General features: G+C 55.5%; 1 protein-coding gene across 3 annotated transcripts in view; it reads left to right on the forward strand.

The window, feature by feature from the left end:
* The first annotated feature begins 254 nt into the window (after positions 1-254).
* Positions 255-24,570, forward strand: part of DCHS1 (dachsous cadherin-related 1) — a 33,663-nt gene continuing 9,347 nt past the window's right edge. For 2 of the 3 annotated variants that reach the window (XM_087967629.1, XM_087967631.1), the window contains exons 1-15: positions 255-4,247; positions 4,522-6,339; positions 11,540-11,728; positions 12,021-12,252; positions 12,371-12,607; positions 13,090-14,094; positions 14,235-14,422; positions 14,638-14,734; positions 16,273-16,430; positions 16,535-17,372; positions 17,765-18,004; positions 18,593-18,718; positions 21,519-21,728; positions 22,023-22,886; positions 24,328-24,441. In XM_087967629.1, the coding sequence (XP_087823755.1) occupies positions 4,603-6,339; positions 11,540-11,728; positions 12,021-12,252; positions 12,371-12,607; positions 13,090-14,094; positions 14,235-14,422; positions 14,638-14,734; positions 16,273-16,430; positions 16,535-17,372; positions 17,765-18,004; positions 18,593-18,718; positions 21,519-21,728; positions 22,023-22,886; positions 24,328-24,441 (6,235 nt within the window). In that variant the 5' untranslated portion in view covers positions 255-4,247; positions 4,522-4,602. The remainder of the gene's footprint in view (positions 4,248-4,521; positions 6,340-11,539; positions 11,729-12,020; positions 12,253-12,370; positions 12,608-13,089; positions 14,095-14,234; positions 14,423-14,637; positions 14,735-16,272; positions 16,431-16,534; positions 17,373-17,764; positions 18,005-18,592; positions 18,719-21,518; positions 21,729-22,022; positions 22,887-24,327; positions 24,442-24,570) is intronic. The other variant, XM_087967630.1, reaches the window with a different exon arrangement.

Here is a 24,570-nt window from a genome sequence, read left to right on the forward strand (position 1 = left end):
GAACCTTCTAACAAGTAAAGTCAATGGGGAAGCCAGATTCATTTAACAACCAGGTTACTAACTTAACAACTATAGTGATTCATCTAACAGCTAGGACAAGAAAGTAAAATTTGGGCAAAATCTCGATGAAGATTCTCAGCCATCCAGGTCATGCATCAGTCAATGCAGCGTGCCAGGTGCCGAATGGCTTTGGGAAACAAAGCAACCAGTTCTTAAACGCATGGCATAACATAGAAGACAAGACAAGATTCAGCACAAGATTCAGCAATCCATTTGCATTTAAAAGACAAAGGCCGCTCCTTTGAAGACAGCCAGGTTGCACATGGAGATCATATGCCAGTGGGGGTGCTCTAATGGTTGTTGGTGTGAACCAGTTGCCAAGCACCCAGATTGTGATCACACGATTGTGGGGACGGTGCAATGGCTGGAACTCTGAGGACCAGTCATAAGTACCGCTCAGCCAGCAGCATCGTGATTTCAAATGATTGTTGAAGAAATAGTGAGTACAATTCATATTTGTACTGCACGGATCATCACTACAACTGACCCCAATCAGTTTTCTATTGTACTTTTCTATTCAGATAAAAGCCCATGTAGTATGTAATACTTGGATTCTGCCCACACATAAAATATGTTGTAGGAATGAATGGATCCCAATGGGCCATTTGATTAATGTGTGGTTCAAACTATTGATCTCCCTCTTTTCTATAGTTGGCATTCAAGAAATAGAAATGCTGTCATCTCCCTCCCTCTCCCCCTTTCCCTCAAATACAGGAATACTCAGTGAGGATTCTCCTTTCTGAATAATCCCAGGTTGGCATTCCAGTCCCCATACATAAATAGCATGTCTTGTTCACAGGTTTTCTCGGTTTCAGATTGAACCTAACCATAAAACCCATCAATCTCTTATTCCGCATCACTGGCCAAAGCATACACTTGGATAATTGTCATGTTGAAGGGTTCCTTACAAAAAATAATACTCCCAATCTTCCCCACAACCAACCCCACCCACTCCCACCCTGAGAGGTGTGCTGGACTGGGAGGGATTGGGGAAAGGTCACTCAGCCGGTTCTCTGGGGGACCCATGAGGCTCAAGAACTGGCGGTCAGGCCTTACGCAAGCATCACAAGTATGCACCAGGAAGCACCTCCCGCACAGGCCTGGGGGGGGGGGGCAGAGAATAAAACGGGGGGGGGGTCTTAAATCCAGCTTATTTCCTGGTGAGGCATGGGCACCAGCTCCCCTCTCTGCCCCCTGGAGATGCCTTAGCCCATTTAACCCCTGCCCCCAACCTAGGAGTTCCTGGTTGTCTCCTTGCTAAGCACCAATCAAGGTTGCGGGTTTCCCTGAGCCGTTGGACAGAGTGCCAACACTCTGCCGGTGGACAAGAAGTGGAGAAGGGCAAGCGGCAACCCATCCCTTGAGAGGCTGCCCAAGCGGTGGGACTGGAAGGGCAGAAGAGCCTTCAGAGCGCTGCAGGAGAGGGCAGCAGTAGGGAGCCTCTGAGGGGCGCCAGGGTCAAAGGACGGCCCTGGCAGAAGTGACCCAGAAGGGCTGGCAGCAGCAGCCAGACTCGCAGGAAGCCTCCTGGCAAGCTAAGCTTTGCTGCAGGGGAAGCTCTGTAGGGAGGCTGCTCCTTGTTCTTCCGGAGCTAGGAGAGAGCAGGACATCTCCCCACCACCAGTCCTCCCTGAGGAGAAAGGGCCAGGCTTTCTGAGGCTCAGCGAGGGGGCTGACTAGCAGCCTCCAACTCTGTGTCTCTCCCCCCCCCCCCCCCCATGCTTTGAATTCTGGGCTGAAGCACAAGATGTGGTTGTGTGATGGCTGGGGAGAGGGCGGGAGGGACGGAATGGGTGTTGGGGTTTGTTGTTCGAACTGATGGGTGGCTGCAAACATCCAGCGCCATGAAAAAGAAGGAAATAAGTAACATCTGGAGGCGAAATCGTCCCCTTTAAACAGGCAGGAGGAATTGCCAGTACTCGAGACCCACAACTACACACTACTGGCAAAAACGCGGCCCGGGCGGCCTCGAGTCTCCTTCCCCCACCGGACATTCGGCTGCCCAACCTCCTTTCCAACAACCAGCGGGCAACTTCTCCATTCAAACGCCGCCAACCGAAGCGAGGCGAGGAGTCACCGGACGGAAGGAGATGTCCGAACATGTGATGATGTGTGGCTTTTTCACCCCCCACCCCGCACCTCCGAGGGGAGCAGGCGGCGGTGGACACGAGTTTCGGGCTCGAGATGGGCCCCATAGCAGCTCTCTGGCTCCGAGGACGCAGACCTCCCGCCCGCTCCGCCTCGATTCTCCGCCGAGGAGTTGAGGGGTGGGAACTGGCTGGCGGAGGGGGGATGAAGAGGAGGGGGCGCGGCGCCACGGCGAAAGAAGGGCCGGGCAGGAGCGGGGCGGGCGAGGCAGCGCGGCTCGAGTTTCACTGGAGCCCCGCTCGTTCGTTCTCTCGCCGCTGGCTCCACGGTTCTCCCACCCAGTCCGACTTCAGCTTCTGCCCAGCCGAGCAGGCATCAGGCGGCGGCAGCCTCTCCTCGCCGCGGGACTGCGTCGCCGACTAGAGGAGCGCAAGGCGGATGGCCAGCAAAGACGATGGACGTAGGTGACCGGGATGCCCGGACGCGTCCCCAGCAATCCGCCGCTCACTCGCTCGCTGCAGCCGGGCGGGGAAGGGAAGCAGCGGCTGCGCCCTCCTGGGGACGGGCGGCGGAGGGGTCGCGAGAGGAACAGTATCACCCTTGGGCTCAGCGCTCTTCTTCCCGCCCCGGGTGCCGCTTCGGCTCCTTCGGCCTCGGCCGTCCCGGCAGCCTACTTCTTCCCTGCCGTCGGGTCCTGTCATCGGAAGAGCAGCGCTACTCGCAGGGGCTCCGGCAGGGATGGACGGGCGGGGGCTCACGTTTCACAGGCCCGCCTGGAACCGCCTCCCCCCACCCCGCGATCGGCGCTGGGCAAATTGGAAGCAGCTGTGGCGCTGGGCACCTCCACGCCTGCTGTAGCTGAGGTCACGCCTGACCTCTCCCTCGGGCCGGCGGCGGCAGCAGGGAGGGCGGCGGGGCTCCCGGGCGCAGAGACCAGCCCGGGGTTGCGGAGTCGAAGCCGCCATTTGCCCACCCGACGGAGAGGAGAAGCGCGCGCCGACGCCCGGTCGGGTACCAAAGCTGTGGCCAGAGCTTCTTCACCCTGAAGGGAGGCGGCGCTCTTTGCGTCCCGCCGGATGTTCTCCTCGGTTGCCACGGGTCTGGCCAAGGAGGATTCGGGGTTCCGCGGGCGGCGGCTTCGCGGGTCTCCCTGAGCAAGAAGGACTCTCTGCTCCGGCTGGACAGGGACGAGTGCGGGCGCGCGAAGGCTCGCGGCCGGGGAGGGGAGTGAGGACCGAGACGCGCCTCCCTATCTGGCCTGGGTGCCCGCCGGCGACAGGCACGAGCTCCCGGCGAGACTGCCGCCGGGCGCCGGCTCATCTCTTGCTTGCGGCGGCCGCGCGTGCCTGCTCTGCCGTGCGCCCTTCCCAGCCGGGCCGCCAAGCCAGGAGGGGCGCGCCTCCATCGGGCCGGAGCCTCCGCCTGCCCGGGCAGGCGGGGGCGCTTTCAAGCCCGGCCAAGTATGAGCTCAGGCGCGCGGCTGTCGGCGCGCAGACCGCTAAGCCAGCTTTGCCCGGACTGCGAGCCGCGGCGGGGCCTCCGCGAGGGAGGGGGCGGGGGCAGCTCCTGCTCCTGGGGCCGCAGCCAGCTCCGCTCCTTCGCCCCCCCTCGCAGCCCTGCAGTGAGAGGGAGCGACGGCAGGGGGAGCGAGCGGTGGGCCGGAGCCAGGGAGCCGCAGACAAAGGGAGAGAGGGCGCGCGCGCGCGCGAGCGCAAAGGAAGCCGAAACAAAGGGGATCGTGGCCAGGGCTCCCCCGCCCGCCCACCGAGTGGCTTTGCGCGGTCGCCGGAGTCCGAGCTGCCGACGGGGGCCGGTGGGCGTTCGCAGCTGCGAGAACTCCTGCTCTGTGGCTTCTCGCAGCGTGGCAGGCGGCAGCTCGGGGACGACTGGGTCTCCCTCTTCACGTTCGCTGGCCGGGACGAGCCGCCCCAAGGACCCGCTGTCCTGCGGCTGGAGCGCAAGGCGGGCGGTGTAGCTGGAGTACAGGCAGTCCGTCCCCAATGCTCAGCGCCCACCTTTGGGACATCCGGAAGGGGAGGGGAACCGTGTGCTACCTGAAACACGGCCTGGCTCTACCTGACGCAACAAGGCTCTTCGGGGTAATTAACTCCCTGCCAAGCAGCCCCTCCCCCAGATCTTCCCTAAATAGGTGCCAGTCCTTGAAGATTAGTTGCCTCGATCAGAGTGGAGCTATCAAGAAGGGATTTGGGGAGACAGGAGTGATGAATGGGGAGGATGCTTCCCCCATGTCCCAGTAGCCCATCAGCCCTTGGCTCATTTGCTGTGCCCCTCCAAGTCCCATCAATCTCTTGGTTCGCGTTGCCCCCCCCCCCCAACTCTGGTCCTGACCAGCTTTCTTTGCATCCCCTGCAGGATTAAGGTGCCTGCCCTGCCAAGTGGGACCTGCAGTTCTTCCCAGGCACCCTCCAAAGGAGCTACAGGGGGCAGCTGAGGATGGGGCCCCTTGCCCTTGTTTTGCTGCTGCTGCTGCTGCCACTGCTTGGGGGCCGTTGCACGACAGTGCCAGGCACTCTGGACCTGCAGGTTGATGAGGAGATGCCTGCAGGCACCATCATCGGAGACATAAGTGCAGGCCTGCCCGCAGGCACCACCAGCTATATGTACTTCATTTCTGCCCAGGAGGGCAGCGGTGTTGCCACAGATCTTGAGATTGATGAGAACACAGGCATCATCAAGACAGCAGGGGTGCTGGACCACGAAAGCCGCGACCACTACAGTTTTATTGCTGTCACCCCAGATGGTGCCACAGTGGAAGTCAACATCCAGGTCAATGACATCAATGACCACGCCCCCACCTTTCCTAAGCAGCGGGCTGCCCTCTTCATCCCGGAACACACGCACCCTGGCAGCCACTTCCCTCTGGATCCTGCCTTTGATGCAGACAGCAACCTGCTCACTACCCAGGGCTATGCAATCAAGGCGGGAAACGTGGGCCAGGCTTTCCAGCTGGAGACGCGCCGCGGACCCAACGGAGTGTTGCACCCAGAACTGGTAGTGAGCAGCATTCTAGACCGAGAGGCTCGGTCTGCCTTCACCTTGCTTCTTGAGGCCTATGATGGCGGATCCCCCCCAAGGAGCTCCCAAATGACTTTGGAAGTGTCTGTCCAAGACATTAATGACAATGCGCCAGCCTTCAACCAGAGCCGCTACCATACGCTGATCCCGGAAAACTTGCTCCCTGGCAGCAGCATCCTCCAGGTCTTTGCCTGGGACGCTGATGAGGGAGATAATGGTGCAGTGGTGTACGAGATTAACCGCCGGCAGAGTGACCCGGAGCAGTTTTTCACCATCGATGCATCCACAGGAGTAATCAAGCTCAACAAGGGGCTGGACTACGAACTCCGGAAAGTGCATGAGCTGGTCGTGCAGGCCCGGGACAAGGCCATCCACCCAGAAGTTTCCACCGCCTTTGTTACAATCCAGGTCCGGGATTACAATGACAACCAGCCCACCATGACAATTATCTTCCTCAGTGAGGATGGCTCCCCACGTATCTCTGAAGGGGCTCAGCCCGGCCAGTTTGTGGCCCGCATTTCTGTCTCTGATCCTGACTATGGAGAATACGCCAATGTCAACGTCTCCTTGGAGGGGGGCGAGGGGAAATTTGCTCTCACAACCAAAGACAATATCATCTACTTGATCTGTGTGGATCAAATGCTGGACCGCGAGGAACGGGATTCTTACGAGCTGCGAGTCACAGCCACGGATGCTGGAACTCCCCCTCTGCGGGCTGAGTCGGCTTTTGTGTTGCAGGTGACGGATATCAATGACAATCCTCCTCTCTTCGATGCCCAGGAGTACGAGCAGAGCGTCCCTGAGGTGGTTTACCCAGGCAGCTTTGTCCTGCAAGTGACCGCCCGTGACAAAGACCAAGGCCCCAATGGGGAGATCCACTACAGCATCCTGCACAGCCACCAGTCCCACTCCCACTGGTTTGCCATTGACCCAGCCACTGGCATTGTCACCACTGCTTCCGCCTTGGATTATGAGACCGACCCACACCCTCGGCTGACTGTGCTGGCCACTGACCGTGGCAAGCCCCCCCTCTCCTCTACCACAGTGGTCCTTGTCACCCTGCAGGACGTCAACGATAACGAGCCTGTCTTTGAAAGTAACTTCTACAATATTTCCTTGAAGGAGAACGTGTCCCCTGGCACCTGCTTCCTCCAGGTGAGCAAAGATCGGGATGCAGTTAGGAGCGATCCTGGGGTCTTGGGGAAAAGCATGGCTTCCTCGGGGCAGGAGGGATGTTCTTGGGTAGTAAAGGCAGCTTCTCACCATGTGGCTCCTGCCTTTGCTGGCACGTGCGGAGGTGAACTCTGGATGCTGTTTCTGAAATTCATTCTCATGCAGCCTCTGCTCAGAACCGCTGGATTGCTTTGGGCTGCTGGTTCTCATTGGTGGAGATTCCCTGGCCATTCCTCAACTTCCTAGGAGCCACCGCTTGCAAACGTTGGCTGTATAAACCTTGCTTTAGGCCATAGAAAAATACTGTGCTTTGGGAGCAGTGGAAAAGTTGCAATATTAAATTTATTGCCAGCAGATGTGGCCACCACATGGTTGGTACACAACGGAGGCCAGACCCAGTGGGAGTGAGGGCTTGTAGCATTGAGGCAGCAGATGTAAAGGCTGCGGGTGGGGACATGACAGTGGAGAAAGATTCCCTGCCCTCTGCCTCTGGGCCCATCAGGTCAGCCCAAGGAGCCCAGACAGTCCTTGCTGGTGGAACGGGCCACAGTAAGGAAACCATGCTCTTGCAGAGTCTGCAGCCCATCAATGTGGTATCCTCCAGCCTTTGGGGCACTGTTGATGCATGCGTAGTCATTACTTCATCTTGGATCACAATTATTTCAGGAGTTTTTGAGATTCGGTTGGCTGCTTGGCCATAGAATTTAATTTTAACCTTCTTTGGACTTCCTCCATTTTTATCTTTGTGTTTTTCCAATGGCAGAGTGTACCATGTGCTTCTTTTGATTCCTTTGCTTTGTACCCAAGAAGAATGTAAGCCTGGCCCCAATCCTGCACTTTTCACAGTCAAATCTCTCGAACAGCTCTCTTCTCTTCCTCCCTCTTCCTCTTCTCCTCTATCCTCCTCTCTCTTTCCCCTACTCTCCTCTCCTCTTCCCTTCCCTTCCCCTCCCCTCTCTCCTCTCCTCTCCCAGTCTGCAGCACTCCCTCTCTCTCTCTTATACTCACTCCTGCTTCTTGAGGGATTCCTTCTGCCTCTGGAGCATAGTTTGTGTTACAGGAAGGAACTTTTGGCTTTCCTGTGAAAATCCCTCTCCACTCTCTTGTTAGACAGAGACCCAACTGCAACTAATGTGGAACTACAAGTGGTATGGCATAAACACCAGACATGAGTGTTGTTGAGCCCGTTTATCTTGGCTTAAATACCACAGTGGGGTATTTGCTACTCCCAGTGCAGAGCCTGCACTGATCTTTCCCAGCCAACTTTCCTGCAGTGAGCACCCTGGTGGGGGGGGGGGGCATCTTTGCCCCTTTGCAGTGCTTAGAAGTATCAAAACCAAGATGGGGCTATAAAAGGAATTTAGATTTCTCAAAATTGCAGTAGGAAGTAGCCACATTTGCCAATTCTCCCTAAAAAAGTTTACAGACTCCCAGTAAGTCAAACTGTGCCATGCTATGGATGCTCAAGCTGTAAGAGTGGCGTGCACATTGCGCCTGCCTGCTTCTGCTTAAGGAAGTAGCCATACCTCCTCAGAAAACACACCCTTGTGTCAAAGAGGCACCATAACAGCATGCCTGTGCCCACTCTGAAGCCCCTTGCCAGGCCCTCCTGGTGCCTCCTGAATGGAAGTGCAATGGCACGACTCCTGGGCCAGGCCACTGGGCCAGGCCAAGGAAGGGCCAGCCTTTCTTGAAGGAAGCATGAGCAGTAGGCCCCGGAGCGGCCCCGGGGACCCATAAAATCCCCGAAACCAGCCAGACAACCAAACGCAGGACTACAAAAGAGGACAGTCCAAAGAGCATCCAAAATTCTCGTACCCTCCACCCCCTGTTCCCATATTTGAACCATTTCTTTGTGCTCCCTGATTTGGTCTCTTTATCCATTTATATTTATTTAGTTATCCCATTTATATAGCCAGCCTTCACAGTGAGTGACTCTGGGTGGCCCACAGAATTAAAATAGAGTAAAAACAATAACGAACTTTATACAACTTAAACACAGGCAGCTGAAACACAACCCAAAAATCTGTCCCAAAGGTGCTTTTTCAAGAGGCAGCTGGACTTTCTGGTTTTTCTTTGAAGACGTTTCACTTCTCATCCAAGTGGTCACCAGTGGTCACCAGCTGCCTGCAAGGAGTATCAATCGTTCCCTTCCCCACCATCCAGTCAGAGCTGAAGAAGCTCCTTGGATGAGAAGCACAACGTTCAAAAGAAAAACCAGAAAGTCCAGATGCCCCTTGAAAAAGCCCCTTTGGGACAACCAGGACCTGGAGGACGGAGACTCTCCACAGACAATCCAAATAACTAACACAACCAGGAAGCACTTTAGAAAAAGGGAAGAAGACCCCAATTGATCTCCCTGCGGTGGCTTCTGGTTGCTTTGATGAGAGTGCTGTTGCTGTGGTGCCAAGGTACAGGGGTCATGGTGCCAGGGTACGGGGGTCGTGGTACCTGGATAGGAGAGGGATGCTGTGCCAGGGTACAGGGTTTGTGGCCAGCCCAGGAGGGGGTTGCATTAAGAGTTGTTGCTGCTAAGCCATCCTCTCTTTGCTGAATGAAATGGGCTCCCCTGCGGAGAGTTTGGAGCCGGTCAGATCAGGGCCTCCTCCTCTTCCTTCTTATCCTGCCTCTTTAGTGTTGCTTCTGCTCTGGAGGCCTTCAGGCGCAGGGCTGGTTGCTGCAAGGGAGGTGCAGCCCCAACTCCGCTGCTGCTGCTGCTGCTGCTGCTGCTGCTGCTGCTTTCATTTCTCTCGGGGCAGCTTCCTTTCCTGACCCAGCCATGCTGGCCATCCGCTTCCTGGCTGACCTCAGAGGCCAACAGTCTGAAGCTGGAAGCCAGCCCTTCCTGAAATAGCCCAGCTGTTTTTAGCCACTCGGCATCTCTGCCAGGCCCAGGGAGGGCAGCTGAGCAGGGAGAGGCTGAGCAGGGAGCCTGCGTGGGTTTGCTGACCACACTGGCGCCAGTGCTCCCACCGCTCTCGAGCCTGAACCAAAGCCAGATGTGGAGCTGTGGCTTTTGCACATCTGTAGATGGGGCCTCTTGGGCAGCCTGCCACTTGGTGCCTCGGAGATGGGGTGGGCCAGGCCAGCAGGCAAGGTAGGAATCCCTGCTGGAGTAAAAGCTGCACCAACTCTTGGTGAAAGGAGTCCGTCTTGGGCTGGTTATGGCAGAAAGTAGTTGGGGGCCTGTTGCTCTTGTCCAACTGGGAGAAGTGGCAGGAAATCCGGGGAGGGGATGTGCTGAGCTTGGAAAGGAAGGGCTCCCCTCAGAGCAATCCATTCAAATGGCTTCCGTAGGTTTTACGGCCATTAAAACATGGAAAGACCCAGCAGCTTCTTCCGACAGAGGCTGCCTTAGAAGCTGAAAAACATCCTGTTGCCCTCCTGCCCCCCACCAGGACCACAAAAGTTGATGGGATGGGAACTATTTACCAGCATGCAGAAAAATTTGGGGAGTTGTAAAATTTATGTGCCCCATGAAAATGGAAAAAGAAAAATAATGTTTGGCTCGGCTCTTCCAGTCACACAGGCCCATTAGGTCAACTTTTATCTGGCTCCCAAGTCTCTCTTTGCAGGGAACATAACTGCCCTCCCCTCCCTGTGCAGGACAGCCTTGGGGTGGGGGTGGGGGGGTTGTTCTAATGCAAGGGCAGCTCCAAGTCCTTCCAGTCGGAGGGAGCGCCCTAAGAGCTGAAGCTGAAGTCACCCTGGAGGCCACCCTTCCTGGGGTCTCTGGCATAAGGGGCCCAGCCTGGGACCAGAGGGTGACCAAGGCGATGGGCTGCCCTGGAAGCCCTCCTCTTGGCTAGGGCAGCTCTGCAGGAGAACGGGGAGGCCCTGGGCAATGTGGCCCTATCCTGATGAAGTCAGGTGAGCAGGGCCCAGAGGGGCTGGCCCAGCTTTCTTGCTCCTTTCCTCCCTTCTCCCCCTGCCCCAAGCAGCTCCCCTTACCCTCTTCGGCCTAGCAGTTGTGAGTGGACTTTTCCCCTCCAATCAGGCCTTGAAAACCTAGAAAGGCCCCTTTTCCCAAGAGAGCCCTAACCAGTGGCCCTTGGGGGGGGGGCATTACCGAGAGGGATGGGGAGTCCAGTCTGGGCCCTCCAAGGCGTATGAACAAAACATCGTGTGGCAAAAGTGGGGTGAGCTCGGGTTCCACAGACAGGAGGGCCTCCATCCCAAACCTCCCGCCGTGTGTGTGTGTGTGTGTGTGTGTGTGTGTGTGTGTGTGTCTGTCCTCCAGCCCCTTTCTTTTACCAAACAGGTCTGTCCTGCTTTGCCCTCAGAAGGAGCCCCATTGCAACTCCCTCTCCCCCCTCCTGCCCCCCCGAGCAGAGCCCCGTGCTTCTACAGGCTGCGTGCTTCCTCCTTTTAAGCAGACAGGAATTGCCTTTTTGGGGAGGGGATCTCTTCTTGGGGATCAACTTCTCTAGGGTTCTTCGGTGGTCTCCCATTCCAGAACTAGCCGCATCCGGTCCATCTTCCTTCTTTAGGACAAAAGTCAGCAGGGGGGGCTGTCCCCTGCAAACTCCCCATCCCATTTGTGTCTGGTACCCCTTCCCGTAGCCTCCTTCCTGTCCGCTGGCCACAGCTTGGGGCTCTCCTCCTCTTCCTGATGGGCAGAAACCCCCTCCCAGCCCGCCCAGTGGAACCAATGTGGGTAGAAGATGAGGGGAAGGCTGGAGTGCGGGGGGATGAGGGGCCAGAGCAGGATCAGCAGCCTCCGCCCGGAGTGTGTGAGCAGACTGGTTGAGCCCCTCCCTCCTCGGATGCTGGATGCCTCCCAGAGTTCCTGGCACCCGGTCGCTTCCAGATGATCTGAACCCTGTGGGGAAGGGTGTGCGTGTGTCCCTGTTAGCAAAGTCCCTTGCAATCCTCTGCCTGGCTGAAGAAGCCCTTCCTCTTCCAGTTGTCTCAACATTGGAGCTGAGAGGGAAACTCCCCCACCCGCCCCCATGCCCCCACCCCATTGCAAGGGTGTGTCTGTGTGTTTGTCTGTGTGTGTGTACGGAGGCTGACCTGGCTTGGGAGAAATCCTCCAGCCCTCTGATTGTTGTCCCAGCAGAACCCAGGGAGCGGGTGGGCGGGGGCTAGCAAGGGTCGCTGAGCAAGGTGGAGCTGACTCTTGGCACCCTAGCATCTTCCCATCCGGTGGGTCAGCATGGTACTTCTGCGTTTGCCACAGATCACAGCCACCGATGCAGACAGTGGTTCCTTCGGAAGCATCTCTTATACCCTGGGCACGGGGCTCAGCAGCCTGGTTCCTTCTGCATTCCTTCTTGGGGAAGAGACCGGTCAGCTATGCACTGCACAAGGCCTGGACCGGGATGAGGGGCCTTCTGCCTACGACTTCACAGTCACAGCCGTTGATGGGGTGAGCAGCCACAAGGACTCGAGCAGCCTCAGAAAGGCATCTTGGACTCAGAGGAGACCCTCCCAGCAAAAGGCTTTGCTGGGTGTTGGAAGCGGGGTGTACAGTGGGTCCCTCAGAAGCCCCCAAAGCTGCCAGCCCCTTCAGCCCTTTCTCAGAGCCAAGGCAGAGGCATGAGCCTGGGCCCCATCAGAGCCTCTGGAGAACGGCTGCTCCTTGGGTGGGCAGCCACTAGTGCGGCCAAGAGCGTTGCTTCCCTTGGCAGCTCTTCCAGAGGGTCTTTCCTTTCTCCCAGGGGGGTCTCAGCTCCACAGCCTACGTGAAAGTCTTTTTGGAAGACATCAATGACAACGCACCGGCATTCTACCCGCTTGAGTATGCTGCCAGCATCAGTACCCAAAGCCAGCTGGGTTCTGCCGTTCTGCGAGTCACTGCCCATGATAAGGACGAGGGCCTGCATGGGCGAGTGACCTACCGCATTGCCAATGGCAACATGCTGACTGTTTTTGCCATCAACCCTGATACTGGTACTGCATGGCAGGGAGGGGGACCTCTTGCTGGCGCACTGGCACGAGGACTGCAAATCCTTCTCGCCAGGGACATGTCTCTGGTCCCCTCCTTACGGCTTGTCTTCCTCCATTGCAGGTGTCATTTCGTTGCGGAGGCCGCTCACTGGCAAGGTCAACCTGTTGGTGCAGCTGGAGGTAGAGGCTGAAGACGGAGGAGGGCTGGCAGCCCAGCCGACTGCTCATGTCAACATCAGCATCGTGGCAGGCACTGTCTCCCCCCCGAGCTTTGAGCGGGTCCAGTATTATTTTACAGTCCCAGAGGATACCCGGCCAGGCAGCAGTGTGGGATCTATCCATGCATACAATGCCCAAGGTACCACTTCCACACCTTGTTTAGTGACCCTGTGTATGTCGCCCCCTCTTTCCCAGTATGGGGGGGGTCCATTGAGGAATTGGGAAGCCCCCATTCCATTTACTAAATCTCCTAGTAGTGCGATGCACCTGGCAGACAGGGGCTCCTGGCTGCTGCTCCCTTGCCCTGCTTCCAGGCTCATAAGAGCCATGTCCGACCTATGGGAAGCATCTCTCTCTGTGCCAGAGTCCTGCCTGGCCCAGGCTTCCAAAGGCAAGTGCACCTGAGCTGCTCCTTGTGTTTAATGTATGCGCTCAGTGCCATGTCTGTTCAGATGCGGTCCAGGTCAGCTCCCAAAGTCACCCCAAAGGAGAGGAAGAAGCACTGTGAACTGTGAGACCTCTCAGGGATGGAGGGATGGAGGAAGGGAGATCAAGAATCGGATGCAGAGAGTTTGGGCACTGCAACCTTAGTCCAGTGGTGACCCTGTTTCATCTCTCCAGGCCAAACGGACAGTGTGTTTTACTCCATTTCTGCGGGGGACCCACACGGCCACTTCTCCATTGATCCCAGCTCAGGACAGCTGCACACCAACCTGGCCCTGGACCATGAAGCACAGTCCATTCTGACCCTGGAGGTCCAGGCCCGCAGCGGTTCCCCACCTGCGTACAGCAGTGCCCGGGTGCAGATCACTGTCTCTGACGTCAATGACAATCCGCCCCGCTTCCCCTCATCCTCTGACTCCGTCTCGCTGCCAGAGGGGGCGGCTCTGGGCACCATTGTCTACACTGTGCAGGCCGAAGACCCTGACAGTGGAGCCAATGGGCAAGTGCACTTTGAGCTGGCCTCCCGCGGAATGACTGCCTTTGGCGTGGAACGTCTGTCGGGGAAGGTGCGATTGATGGGAGCCCTTCATCAGGAGAGTCTCAGCCCTTACAAGCTGCTCGTTCTGGCACAGGATGGAGGGACCCCGCGGCTCAGTGCCACATTCACCCTCCTAGTCCATGTGCAGGCTGAAGACCAGCTGGGACCCCTTTTTGATACTCTCACCTACCGAGTGGAAGTGCGGGAGGGAGTGCCAGTGGGAACCCATTTTTTGCAAGTGAGGGCCCTGGCCCGGGAGCACAATGCCTTCCTTGCCTACCATCTGCATGCAGATGGCGATGCCACCAGCTTTGGGATCGCGCCTGATACAGGGTGGCTGCATGTGCGCCGGACTCTTGACCGGGAAGTGCAGGAACTGTATGTGCTGACTGTCTTGGCTGTAGCTGGAGAGGGCGAAGGGCGCCAGACAGGGACCAGCACAGTCCGGGTCACCATCACAGATGAGAATGACAACAGTCCTCGTCTGAGCGAGGAGCGTTACTTCTTCACGGTGCTGGAGAACCGGCCCGCTGGCAGCAGTGTGGGCCGTGTGATAGCCACTGACTGGGATGCCGGGTCCAACAGCCGCCTGACCTTCCGCCTGGTGCCACATGAGGGCCATTTCCTCATCCACACCCAGACTGGTGAGAGGAGGTTTTTTTGGGGTGGGGGTGGGGAGCAAGGCCTGCATGTTCCCACTGAGGAGCATCTTTGTGTGCAAGTGAGGCTTTCCTGCACAAGCATCACCAGCCTGAAGAATTCTGTCCGCCTGCTTTGTTTGCAGGTGAGTTGAGCATCCGGAAGAGTCTTGACCGGGAGCAACAAAGCAGCTATCAACTGCAAGTCCTGGTACAAGATGGGGGGACGCCACCCCGTAGCACCACAGGCACAATCTACGTCAGTGTGCTGGATGAGAATGACAATGCGCCGGCCTTTCTGCATGTGGCCGAGGGGCGTGAGCTTCTTCTTCAGGTCAGAGGGCTGAATGGGTCATTCTGAGCAGGGGGCCCAGGCTCTCTCGGGGATAGAGAGGGAGCCCTGGCAGTCGGTCTGGGTGCAGGTGAGCTTCCTTGCACACCAGATCTCTGAGCACGCAGAGCTGGAAAGCTGCCTTAGTGGGCAGGAGGGCAAGAAGAGGAGTCAGCGGTCCGTTCCAGCTCCCCACTTCCTGGTTTTGTGTCCATCAGGTTCTGGAAGATAAGCCAGTTGGGCTGCTGGTGGCCGTATTGCAGGCCAAGGACCCAGATAAGGGTGAGAATGGAACCGTCTTCTACACGCTGTCAGGTAAGGAGCCCCAGTGAGCCTCCCATCTCAAGCAGTCTTCCCAGCCACTGCCAGCCCCCAGGCATTGGGCTGGCCTCTGGGTGATGGAACCAATTCCTGCTCCCTTCTCTTGGCCTCTTCTGCTTCGCCCTTGGTGAAGATGGCCGCTTGGGTGGGCGAGAAGCAAGGGGACCAATCTCAATCTGCAAGTGGGGATGAGGGAAGGCCTGCAGATGGCCCTGGGGGTGGAAAGCTGCCCATTGGCTGCCTGGAGAGTTGGTCCAAGTGATGGGCAGGGAGGGTGAGATGAGATATGGCCTCTTCTTCCAGGGCCAGGAGGCGAGCTGCCCCCAGCCAGTCCCCTCACTCCCTTCCCTTCAGTCCCCTTCTCAGAAAGATTGGCGGGGCGGAGTTTTGGAATTGCAGCTTTAGCAATTGAGAAGCCAACAGACCTGATCCTGGTGGTCAGGAGTGAAGGCGCTGGGCATCGTGGAAGAGGCTTTTAATGAAAGGTCCCCTTTTAAAATCAAGTTTAAATCAAAGCTCCCCAAATAAAATGTATCTGATCAGAAGGGAAATACAGGAAAACGAGGAGGACAGCAACTGCACACCCGAAAGGCAGCCAGCATGTCTCTCTGCTCTCATTGCTTCCTCACTTCTTGGCCTGATCCTGAGTGGGGGGAACCTGTGGAGGACCAGGCAGAAACCCCTCTGGCTCTTGCTTTGCCCACCAGGCCAATTGGCTGGCTGGATCCAGGGCTCAGAGGCCACTTTGTGCCCTCGTACCCAAAGATACAGGTAGGGGTGGGGTGAGCAGGGGGATACAAAAGGCACATCCCTCCTGTTCAAACCCCACTCTCCATGTGGTCCCAGTTCCTACAGGGTGCTTGGCTGAGCTCTCCTGTTCCCCCCTTCCTCCAAGGATGGAACTGGTTCCTCAGAACTGGGTGTGGTGTGTGCAGTCCACAGGCGAAAAGGTGTGTGAGGCCCTTTCACAGGGCAGGCCATGCTGACCACCAGGTGAGGTCAGTTGGAGCTCTTGCTGCAAACGTTGTATGGAAGAGGGAGAGCTGTAAGAGGAAAGTATGGTGAGCTAAAGCTTAGGACTGAAGCCCTGTAAAATACTATAAAATCCCCGTTGCCTCTATTGCAACCTCAGGAACAAGCCCTTCATAAGACAGCAGGGCTGGCCCCAGTCTCTTCCTCTCCTCAGAGGAGCTCTTCCTGAGTAGGCATCCCAGGAAAAATGGCCCTTCCATGTCCTGCCCCTAAAAGGCACAGAGGGCACATTGGCAGCCAGCATGCAAGGTGGCCTTGTAGTTGAACTGCTCTTTTGGCTCTTCCGGAGCCTCCATGAAATGCAGGTGATGACCACCTTTGCCCTGGCCAGGAGCCTGGGCCAGAAAAGGGAAAGACTTTCATCCTTTCAGACGGAAGCGGCCCTTCTTGTGGGTCGGCATGGAGCTGGGTCTCGCCCTCCTGAGGGAGAGGCCAGGGCCAGCCCCTTCTTCCCCTGCTTGGCTTCTCCAGGTGGCCACATTTCCTTCCTTCCCTGGCAGGTGCCTGGGCAGAACACTTCTCCCTGCATGTGTCTACGGGGGAGCTGCGCACGGCCAGCCCCTTGCGGCAAGCTGACCAGGGAGAATATCTGTTCACTGTCACTGCAAGTGACCGAGGTGTCATTCGCAGGAGTACGGCTGCCACGCTGCGCATTCAGGTACATGCAGAGCTTCTGGGGAACCTGCTAGCCCTCAACCCCTTGCTTGGAAGCTTCTCCCCCTCCTCCCCTAATGCTCTTCCTCCCCCTCCCTCCCTCCGTAGGTGGTATCTTCTAGCCATGCTCTCCCCCGTCCCGAAACAACCGTGCTGACTTTCTATGCCATGGAGGGCCTGCCACCGGGCTCCAGCATTGGCTCGGTGGCTCCCTTGGAACCACACCCCCGTGGGCAAGTAACTTACATGCTGGTGGGGGGCAGCAATGGAGATGGTTTCTTTGTCGTGGATGCCAGCACGGGGGAGATCTACTTGGCACAAGAGCTGGACTATGAAGTGGAGAGGCGGCATACTCTGCATGTGAGCGTGGAGGACTCATGGCATGGTTACCCCAGCCAGCACCTGCTCCTGGTCGAGATCCACGTCCAGGACAGCAATGACCACAGCCCCACCTGGCCCCAGGACCCCATCACTGTGGTGGTGTCGGAGAGTGCTACGCTGGGTCTTGCCCTCTTCACTTTCCAGGCTCTGGATGGCGACGGTCCCGGTCCCAACAGCCAGCTGCACTATAGCCTCCTGCGGCAGGACATCCTGCACCCTGTCTTTCAGCTGGATGCCCTCACGGGGGAGCTGAGTCTTCAGGCCCCTCTGGACCGGGAGAGCCAGTCTGCCTTCCTGCTGGCAGTCATGGCCACAGACCAAGCCCACAATGTCAGCCAGCGCCACTCGGCTGCCGTGACCGTTCACATCTTCATCGTGGACGAGAATGACAACGCGCCCGAGTTCCTATCTCCACCAAGAGTCCGTGTTCCTGAGGATCAGCCCACAGGCTTTCTGGTGCTGCAGGTGGTGGCCAGAGACCGGGATATGGGCGAGAATGGGCGAGTCAGTTACTTGTTGCGAGCAGGGAACCCTGACGGCCAATTCCACCTCAATCCCAGCACAGGTAGGCAGCAGAAGTGGGCAGAGAAGGTGGAGTGCGTATTCCCCAGGGCCAGTCTCAGGGAGCAGCCTTTAGGCAAATGGAGTTCTCACCTTTGAGGACAGCCTGCCAGCTGTGAGAGCTCTTGGGAAACCAACTTCTCCAAGGTTACCTCAGTGCACCCAGAATATAATGATGCCCTCACCCGGTGAAGCGTCCTTCCCCATCAGGCTGGCCAGTTCTGTGCTTACAGTCTGAGCTCATTGCCAGGTGCTGGCAAGGGCTACCAAGGGATATGCCAGCCGAGGCCCTTTCTGCTGCCAGTCCCCCTCCACCTGCCTGCCTCCTGGGGCACAACTTTGCCCAGATGTGCAGAACAAGCTGCCCTGCTTTGTTCCCTCTTGCTCTTTCCCTAGGGGCATTGTCCATTGTACGGGCTCTGGACCGGGAAGAAGTATCTCAGCATAACTTGACCGTGGTGGCCACAGACCACGGATCCCCACGGCACACCACCACACAGCTCCTGTTAGTGCAGGTGCTGGATGTGAATGATGAAACGCCAACCTTTGAGAAGAGCGTCTATGAAGGCCAGGTGGCTGAAAACCTTCCTGCTGGCGTTCCAGTGCTGCAACTCCATGCCACTGACCAGGACCTTGGTAAGAGTCCCATCTGCCCCAGGGGACGGGAAAGACTCAAAGACCGTGGCCAGGCAGCAGAGCCACCTTCCTTGCCCAGCTGGGCCCTTCCTTGGCCCTGAACCCCCGATATGCCCCTGGGGGAAGCTGCAGGGACACCTGCTCCCAGGGGATGTTCTTCGGCCGGATAGCCACAACATCCAAAGCAAAATGTCGGGTTTGGTCTTGAGCCCGTCAGCATCTGCAGCAGGGTCTCCTTTGCTTCCCCCATGGGGAGACCAAGCAATTCGGCAAGGAGATCCGCCCTCCAGTGACTGGTGAGGCTTTCCTGCTCCCTCCCCACCGGACTTCCTGCGAGGCCTAGGTCCAGCTGCAGAGAGACAGAGGGACAGAAGTCTCCTTTCGGCCCTACGGTCTTGAATGGTCTCGGCTTAAATGGGAAATACAAAAGGCCAAGCCATGAATCTTGGCAAAGCCCCTTCCCTTCTGAAGAGGGTTGGTGGTCCTCCTGGCCTTGCAGTCTACTGATCCGTGTAGTGGTGGATTGCTGTGATTAGGAGGGTTCCCACAAGCCTGGAAAAAGGAGACCCTGTCCCCTTTCCTGCACAGGGTCCAATGGCCAGGTGACTTACGGCGGCATCACTGGGGATGACTTCACGATTGACCCCCACACAGGCCTGATCAGCACTCTGGGCCCCTTGGATCACGAGGAGCGAGCTGAGCACCTCCTGACAGGTAACGGACCCCTGGAAGGAAGGCCTGCAGGGAGCTGGGCGGAGGAGTTAGGTATCCTCTTCCCTGGGCCCTCCTTCATTAGCAGGCTGCCCCCTCTCTTGGCAACGTCATTCTTGACTGTGAAAGTCAGAGCAAGCCAGACTCTGCCCTTTTGTTATTAATAGGTGACTGCGGAGGGTCACACCTGGCTCTGGGTGTCCTTGTGCACAAAGCCTCAACTTTAAACTCCCCAGGGCTAGAGGGGAAACTAGCAGTTCCTCAGCAACTGCTCCAGTCGGCATTTTCAGTGCTGCTTTTCCCCAGCGCAGGACTCGCTTTCCACCATGTGCGTCTCCTTTGCATATAAGCAGATGCCCAGAGTGCATCATCCACGAAGGGGTAACTCGATGCAGTGCCTGAGCGGACATAAACCATTCTCCTCCCTCCTGGTGGCTGCCAGTTGCAGGGCTCAGCAGGACACCAAAGTAATGCCTAAAATGACCTTTTCCGTGTTATTTTGGAGTCTTGGGTGCTCTCTGAGCTTGGTGGTTTGCTTGCAAACATACAGTGTCATTAGCTGACTGGACCACTCCTTCAGTCCAAAGGAGTACCGGGGGCGGGGTTGGTTTCCCACTTGTACACTGCAGGGTTTTTTAAAAATTTTAATTTTATTTTATACAAACTACAAATCTTCCATTTAAACAATGTGTCACCTGGGTATAAATATCTTGTGCAATAGCATTTACAGTTTATGCATATTCATTGTTTAGTTTTAATACTAACCTACATCATATATCTAGTTCTTATAACATTCTCCATCTTAACATTTTTAATTCTTTCTATGTATTTACTATTTTGCGGTAGTCTTTAATTTCTAACCGATATTTATTCTCCAGCCATAGATATCATGTAATAATCCGTTTGATTGCTAGTGTTAGCCTATTCATTTCTGCACATTCTAATATTTTCCTTATCACCTTCTCTTCAGTCGGAATCTCTTCACTTTTCCAATTTTGTGCAAATACAATTCTAGCTGCAATTAATATATGAATAATTAAATATATAATCTCTTTATTATAATTTTCAGGTATAATCCCCAACAGAAATATTTCAGGTTTTAAATCAATATGTTGCTGTATCATCTTTTCCAACCACATATGTATTTTTGTCCGATATCTTTTGGCTTCTACACATGTCCACCACATATGACAGTATGTTCCAGGTGTCTGGTGACATTTCCAGCATTTAGCTGATTTATCTTTAAACATCCTTGCCAGTCTTGGCACAAGATGCCATCTGTAAAACATCTTATACAAGTTTTCTTTATATGCAGTTGGCATTGTTAATTTATAGTTTCTACCCACAGTTTCTGCCATTTATCTAATTCTATAGTATAATCAAAAATTTTGCCCATGCTATCATTGTTTCCTTCACTTGTTCTTCTTCCAATTTAACACCCAATAGGTAGCTGTACAGGTTTTTTAGATCAATTTTTCTTCTATTCCTGTTAGAATTTTATCCAATTCTGTTGGTTCTTTATAGAAACCATTCAATTTAACATCTTTTTCATATCTAGACTGTATTTGCATTTATGAGTACCAAACCATGTCGATCCCTTGTTCATTTAATTATTGCTTAGTTTTGAGCTCACCCTTTTCATTCAAGATATCTTTGTATCTAACAATATTTCCCATATTAATAATATTTGGGTAATAAGTGCTTCCATAGCCGAAAGCCAAACTGGAATCTTGAAATAGTGCTGTTCTTTGATTTTCTCCCATATTAACCATAAAGCATTTGTTATATAATGCATTTGAAAGTAACCATCACTTGTACACTGCAGCTTGCCCTGCCAGTGTTGCTGGGTTGCAGTTTTCTGATGGGTAGTTCCTAGAGGGGACACTGTTTTCAGCTTGATAGATTGATTGGTGTTAGTCCTTGTTTAACTGGGTGTTGGTTGCTGCAGTGATGAGTTCTGCTTTGTTTGTTTTCTTCATAGCAGTATGTGAATGTGGCTTATTTGTCTATAGATGGCTGATTTGTCTGAATGCCAGCCTTCTAGAAATTCCCTAGCATTTTGGGATTTGGCTGGGTCGAGGCTGGTCAGAGTGTCCCAGTTGAAACTCTGGTTGAGTCTGTCTCTGTGTTGTGAGATTAAGGAGTATTCACTGTGTCTTCTGACTGGGGAATTTCTGGAAACCTAACTAATGGTGTTGTTACCTAGTTTGGTTAACGAAAGAACTGCAAGGAAACCACCAAGCTCAGAGCACACCAAGGACTCCACAGCTCAACACTGAGCTTCAGATATTCTCTCCTTTTGGAGATTCTTCTTCTTCTTCTTCTTCTTCTTCTTCTTCTTCTTCTTCTTCTTCTTCTTCTTCTTCTTCTTCTTCTTCTTCTTCTTCTTCTTCTTCTTCTTCTTCTTCTTCTTTCTTCTTTCTTCTTTCTTCTTTCTTCTTTCTTCTTTCTTCTTTCTTCTTCTTTCTTCTTCTTCTTCTTCTTCTTCTTCTTCTTTTTTTTGGAAAAAGTAAGCTTCTAGGCCTCAGCACAGCAGAGGTATGCTTAGAAATACTTGGGATTCTGGGGACTGAATGCTCTTTCCCAGGGCTGATAGAATCATTAGAAAGGCCTATTTGCACATATTAACTATTGTGCCCAATAGGTTAATGGATGCAACTGGGCCTTATTTGCATAATTTTTAGAGGGTTGCAGAAACGAACATCTTTTGATGCAGCATCAGAGTTACTCAGCATAGAATTCTGGGGAAGAGAAAGTTGGGGCCAATACGCACCATGCTGAGCCCTTCTGTTTCTTCCTGCAGTGTATGCCCAGGATGGGGGCCTGCCCCCCCGCCAGGCCAAGGCCACTGTGCATGTCCTCGTGGTGGATGAGAATGACCATGCTCCCGTCTTCCAGAATGATGCTTATTCTCTGGCTGTGCCAGAGAACCAGAGTCACCAGCAGCTGCTCACCCTGCGTGCCACAGACCACGATGCAGGAGACAATGGACGCATCTCTTACTCACTGGAAGGTAAGTGATGGATGGGAGCTCCATGGCAGGCAGCATCCCACAAGAAACCCCAGGGGCCTTTGGACTGGAAGTTACGACATTCTCACTATTCTTAGTTTTGTTGATGGTTTTATTTGGACGTCATTCTCAAGGTGGTGCAATATACAGATACCCTAAAATAAGTAAATAATAGATTTTTGGAAACTGGACCTTCATGCTTGCCTTGCAATTGAGTCATGTTTTGGGAAGGTGGCCCTTAAAGGCCTTAGTTTGGCCCAGGAAGAGCTCTAATTACCCCCATCCTTCTCCCTGCAGCTGGGGACCCTGAAGAGGACTTTGCTCTAGACCCCTTAACCGGCCAGCTGTCCACTGTGCAAGGGCTGGACCGGGAACGCAAAGCCACCTACGTGCTAACCACCCAAGCATGCGACAACGGCTCTCCTGCCCGGTGTGCCAGCACAGCAATTGAAGTGCAGGTGCTGGATCTGAACGACAACACTCCCCGCTTCGTGCAAGAGGCCTACAGCGCAGAGGTGCCTGAGGACCTGCCTGTGGGAACTCCTGTGCTGCAACTCAAGGCACGAGATCCGGACGAAGGCAACAATGGACGGATTTCCTATTTTCTGGCAAACGAGTCGCTGGGAGCCTTCCAGGTGGAGCCTCAAACAGGCCACCTGTATAGCACCCAGCCGCTTGACCGGGAACGCCGGGCCACCTACCGCTTCCAGGGCTTGGCCGTCGATTCTTCTCCTTCAGCCCCCAGGAGCGCCTCCGCAGCCATCACGGTCACTGTCCAGGACGTGAACGACCATGTCCCGTCCTTCCCCCTCAGCCCGCTCACCGTCACCCTGCCCCGCCACACCCCGCCCAAGAGAGTGGTGGCCACTTTGCGTGCAGAGGACCATGATGCTGGGGCCAACGCCTCCATCCTGTATCGCTTCGCTGTACCTGCCCCGGCCTTCGCCATCAATACGTACACTGGGGGCATCCAGCTACTGCAGCCCCTGGGGAGCCTCAGTCAGCGCCAGCGGACCCTGTTTGTGCTGGCCAGCGACCTGGGGCAGCCCCCTCTCTCCTCCATTGGCGTGGTGGTCATTCATCTGCAGGACGAGGGCCACCGGGGAGTGCACTTCCCACGCAGCACCAGCGACGTGGTACTTCCTGAGAATGCTGCCCCAGGTACTGCCGAGGCCTGCACAGGCCTTGTCTGTGAGTGGGGGGCTTCAGGGACACATGTCCCAAGGGGCAGACCGAGACAGAAGCCCAGCACCAAACTCAGCTGGGATCTGGCCCGGCAGAATGGCTGCTGCCTCCCGTATGTCTTGAGGCCTCTGCCCTGATGCGGAAGGGAGAGCAAATGTGCATGCTGTGGAGTGGGGAGAAGGATGGAAGGGGGGGCTGGTCCTCCTCACCCCAAGAGTCTCTATAGAGGCATTCCTGCAAGATAGGTACAGTGTGGAAAGGAAAGAAGTGGGGAAGAAACCCCAAGTTAAAATCCCAAAAGGCGGTGGGTGATTCTTGACTTATTACCGTTTGTTCAGGGAAAGTTTGAAATTATGGCAGTGCTGAATGAAGGGACTTACCCCCCCACACACACACCCAAAGATACTGCTGCTGCAGCCTCTCCCCCCCTCCAATGTCATCTGACCAAAATTCAGTGGCTTGGCAATCCCTTCGCTTTTAGGACCAACCCCAGGAATGCTGCATCACCACCACCCCCGACCTGTCTTCATCCCCACCCACCCCACTGGACCCCGCAGTCCTTGGCCCTCCTTAGCACCCCACTTGGTCCCATACACTCCTCCACACCCCCGCCACAGCTTGGTCACTGACCTTTTCTGTAGCTCTCTGTCGGGAATCAGCCGGCCCTCCAGGCAGCCTTTCCACACAAAGATTGTGTGGTACCATCCCAGAAGTGGGTTCCCTTTGGGAAGTGGCCACAATTCAATTTTCCTGATTTACTTTTGGTGGTTGCTTCTTAGACAGGTTCAGATGGCGGTTGGGACTTTTAGATCCACAGATGTTACTACTGATTGATTGATTGATTGATTGATTGTTTGGATGCCTCTCCCCTCTGCCCCTAAGGCGGCAGGAGCCGCAGCTCCCTTCTCAAATCTCCTAGGCTGAGGGAGTGTAGAATCTGAGTCTGCCCCTGGCAGTCCAGCCCCTTCCCCTCCATGCCCCCTGCTCTTGGGGGAGGGGGGATCTGGCCCGAAGCTCCTGTAGCGGGGGAGGGGCTTGAACTGGGATGCCCCACCCCACTCATAGCTCAGCTCCTCCCCCATCACTTCGAGTGGGGAGGGGGTCCTGGATCTCTGCCCACTTTCCCACTGCCAACTCCATAGGGGGAGAGCTCTGGAGCAAACCTCTCTTGCTGCGCGTTCATTTCACCTTGCTGAACCAAGGAACCGATGGAGGGCTTCTCTTTCCTGGGCGATGGGAGCCAACGCAGGTGATAGCGGCATCCTTTCAGCAAGCTGTATGGCCCGTATGGCCCTTTTTTCTGGCTTAAGCCTTTTCTTCTGCCCCCTGGAGTCCAGGTCACTATCCCCCCACCGGTGGGGCTTTTTGCACCCCCATCCCACCCTGTTCCTGACTGTGATGCTGACTGTCCTTCCAGGCACACTGGTGCTGAGCATCCCGGCCAGGCACTCCACAGGATCATCCAGCCAGATCGCCTACAGCATCGTGAGTGGCAACGAGAATGGCGCCTTCCGGATCCAGCCTGACTCGGGTACTGACAGGGCTGGGCTGGGCTGGGCTGGGCTGGGGGGGAGAGTGCTGACAAAGAATTGCTCGCTCCAGAGAGTAAGGGCGGGGGAGTCCTCCCCCCAGGTCCTTTTCCCAACCAGGCAACACTGAG

Source organism: Notechis scutatus, chromosome 5 (assembly GCF_049901735.1).
Source record: "Notechis scutatus isolate UNSWTSFEM ecotype Mainland chromosome 5, rNotScu1.2, whole genome shotgun sequence".
Classification (NCBI taxonomy): Eukaryota; Metazoa; Chordata; class Lepidosauria; order Squamata; family Elapidae; genus Notechis; species Notechis scutatus.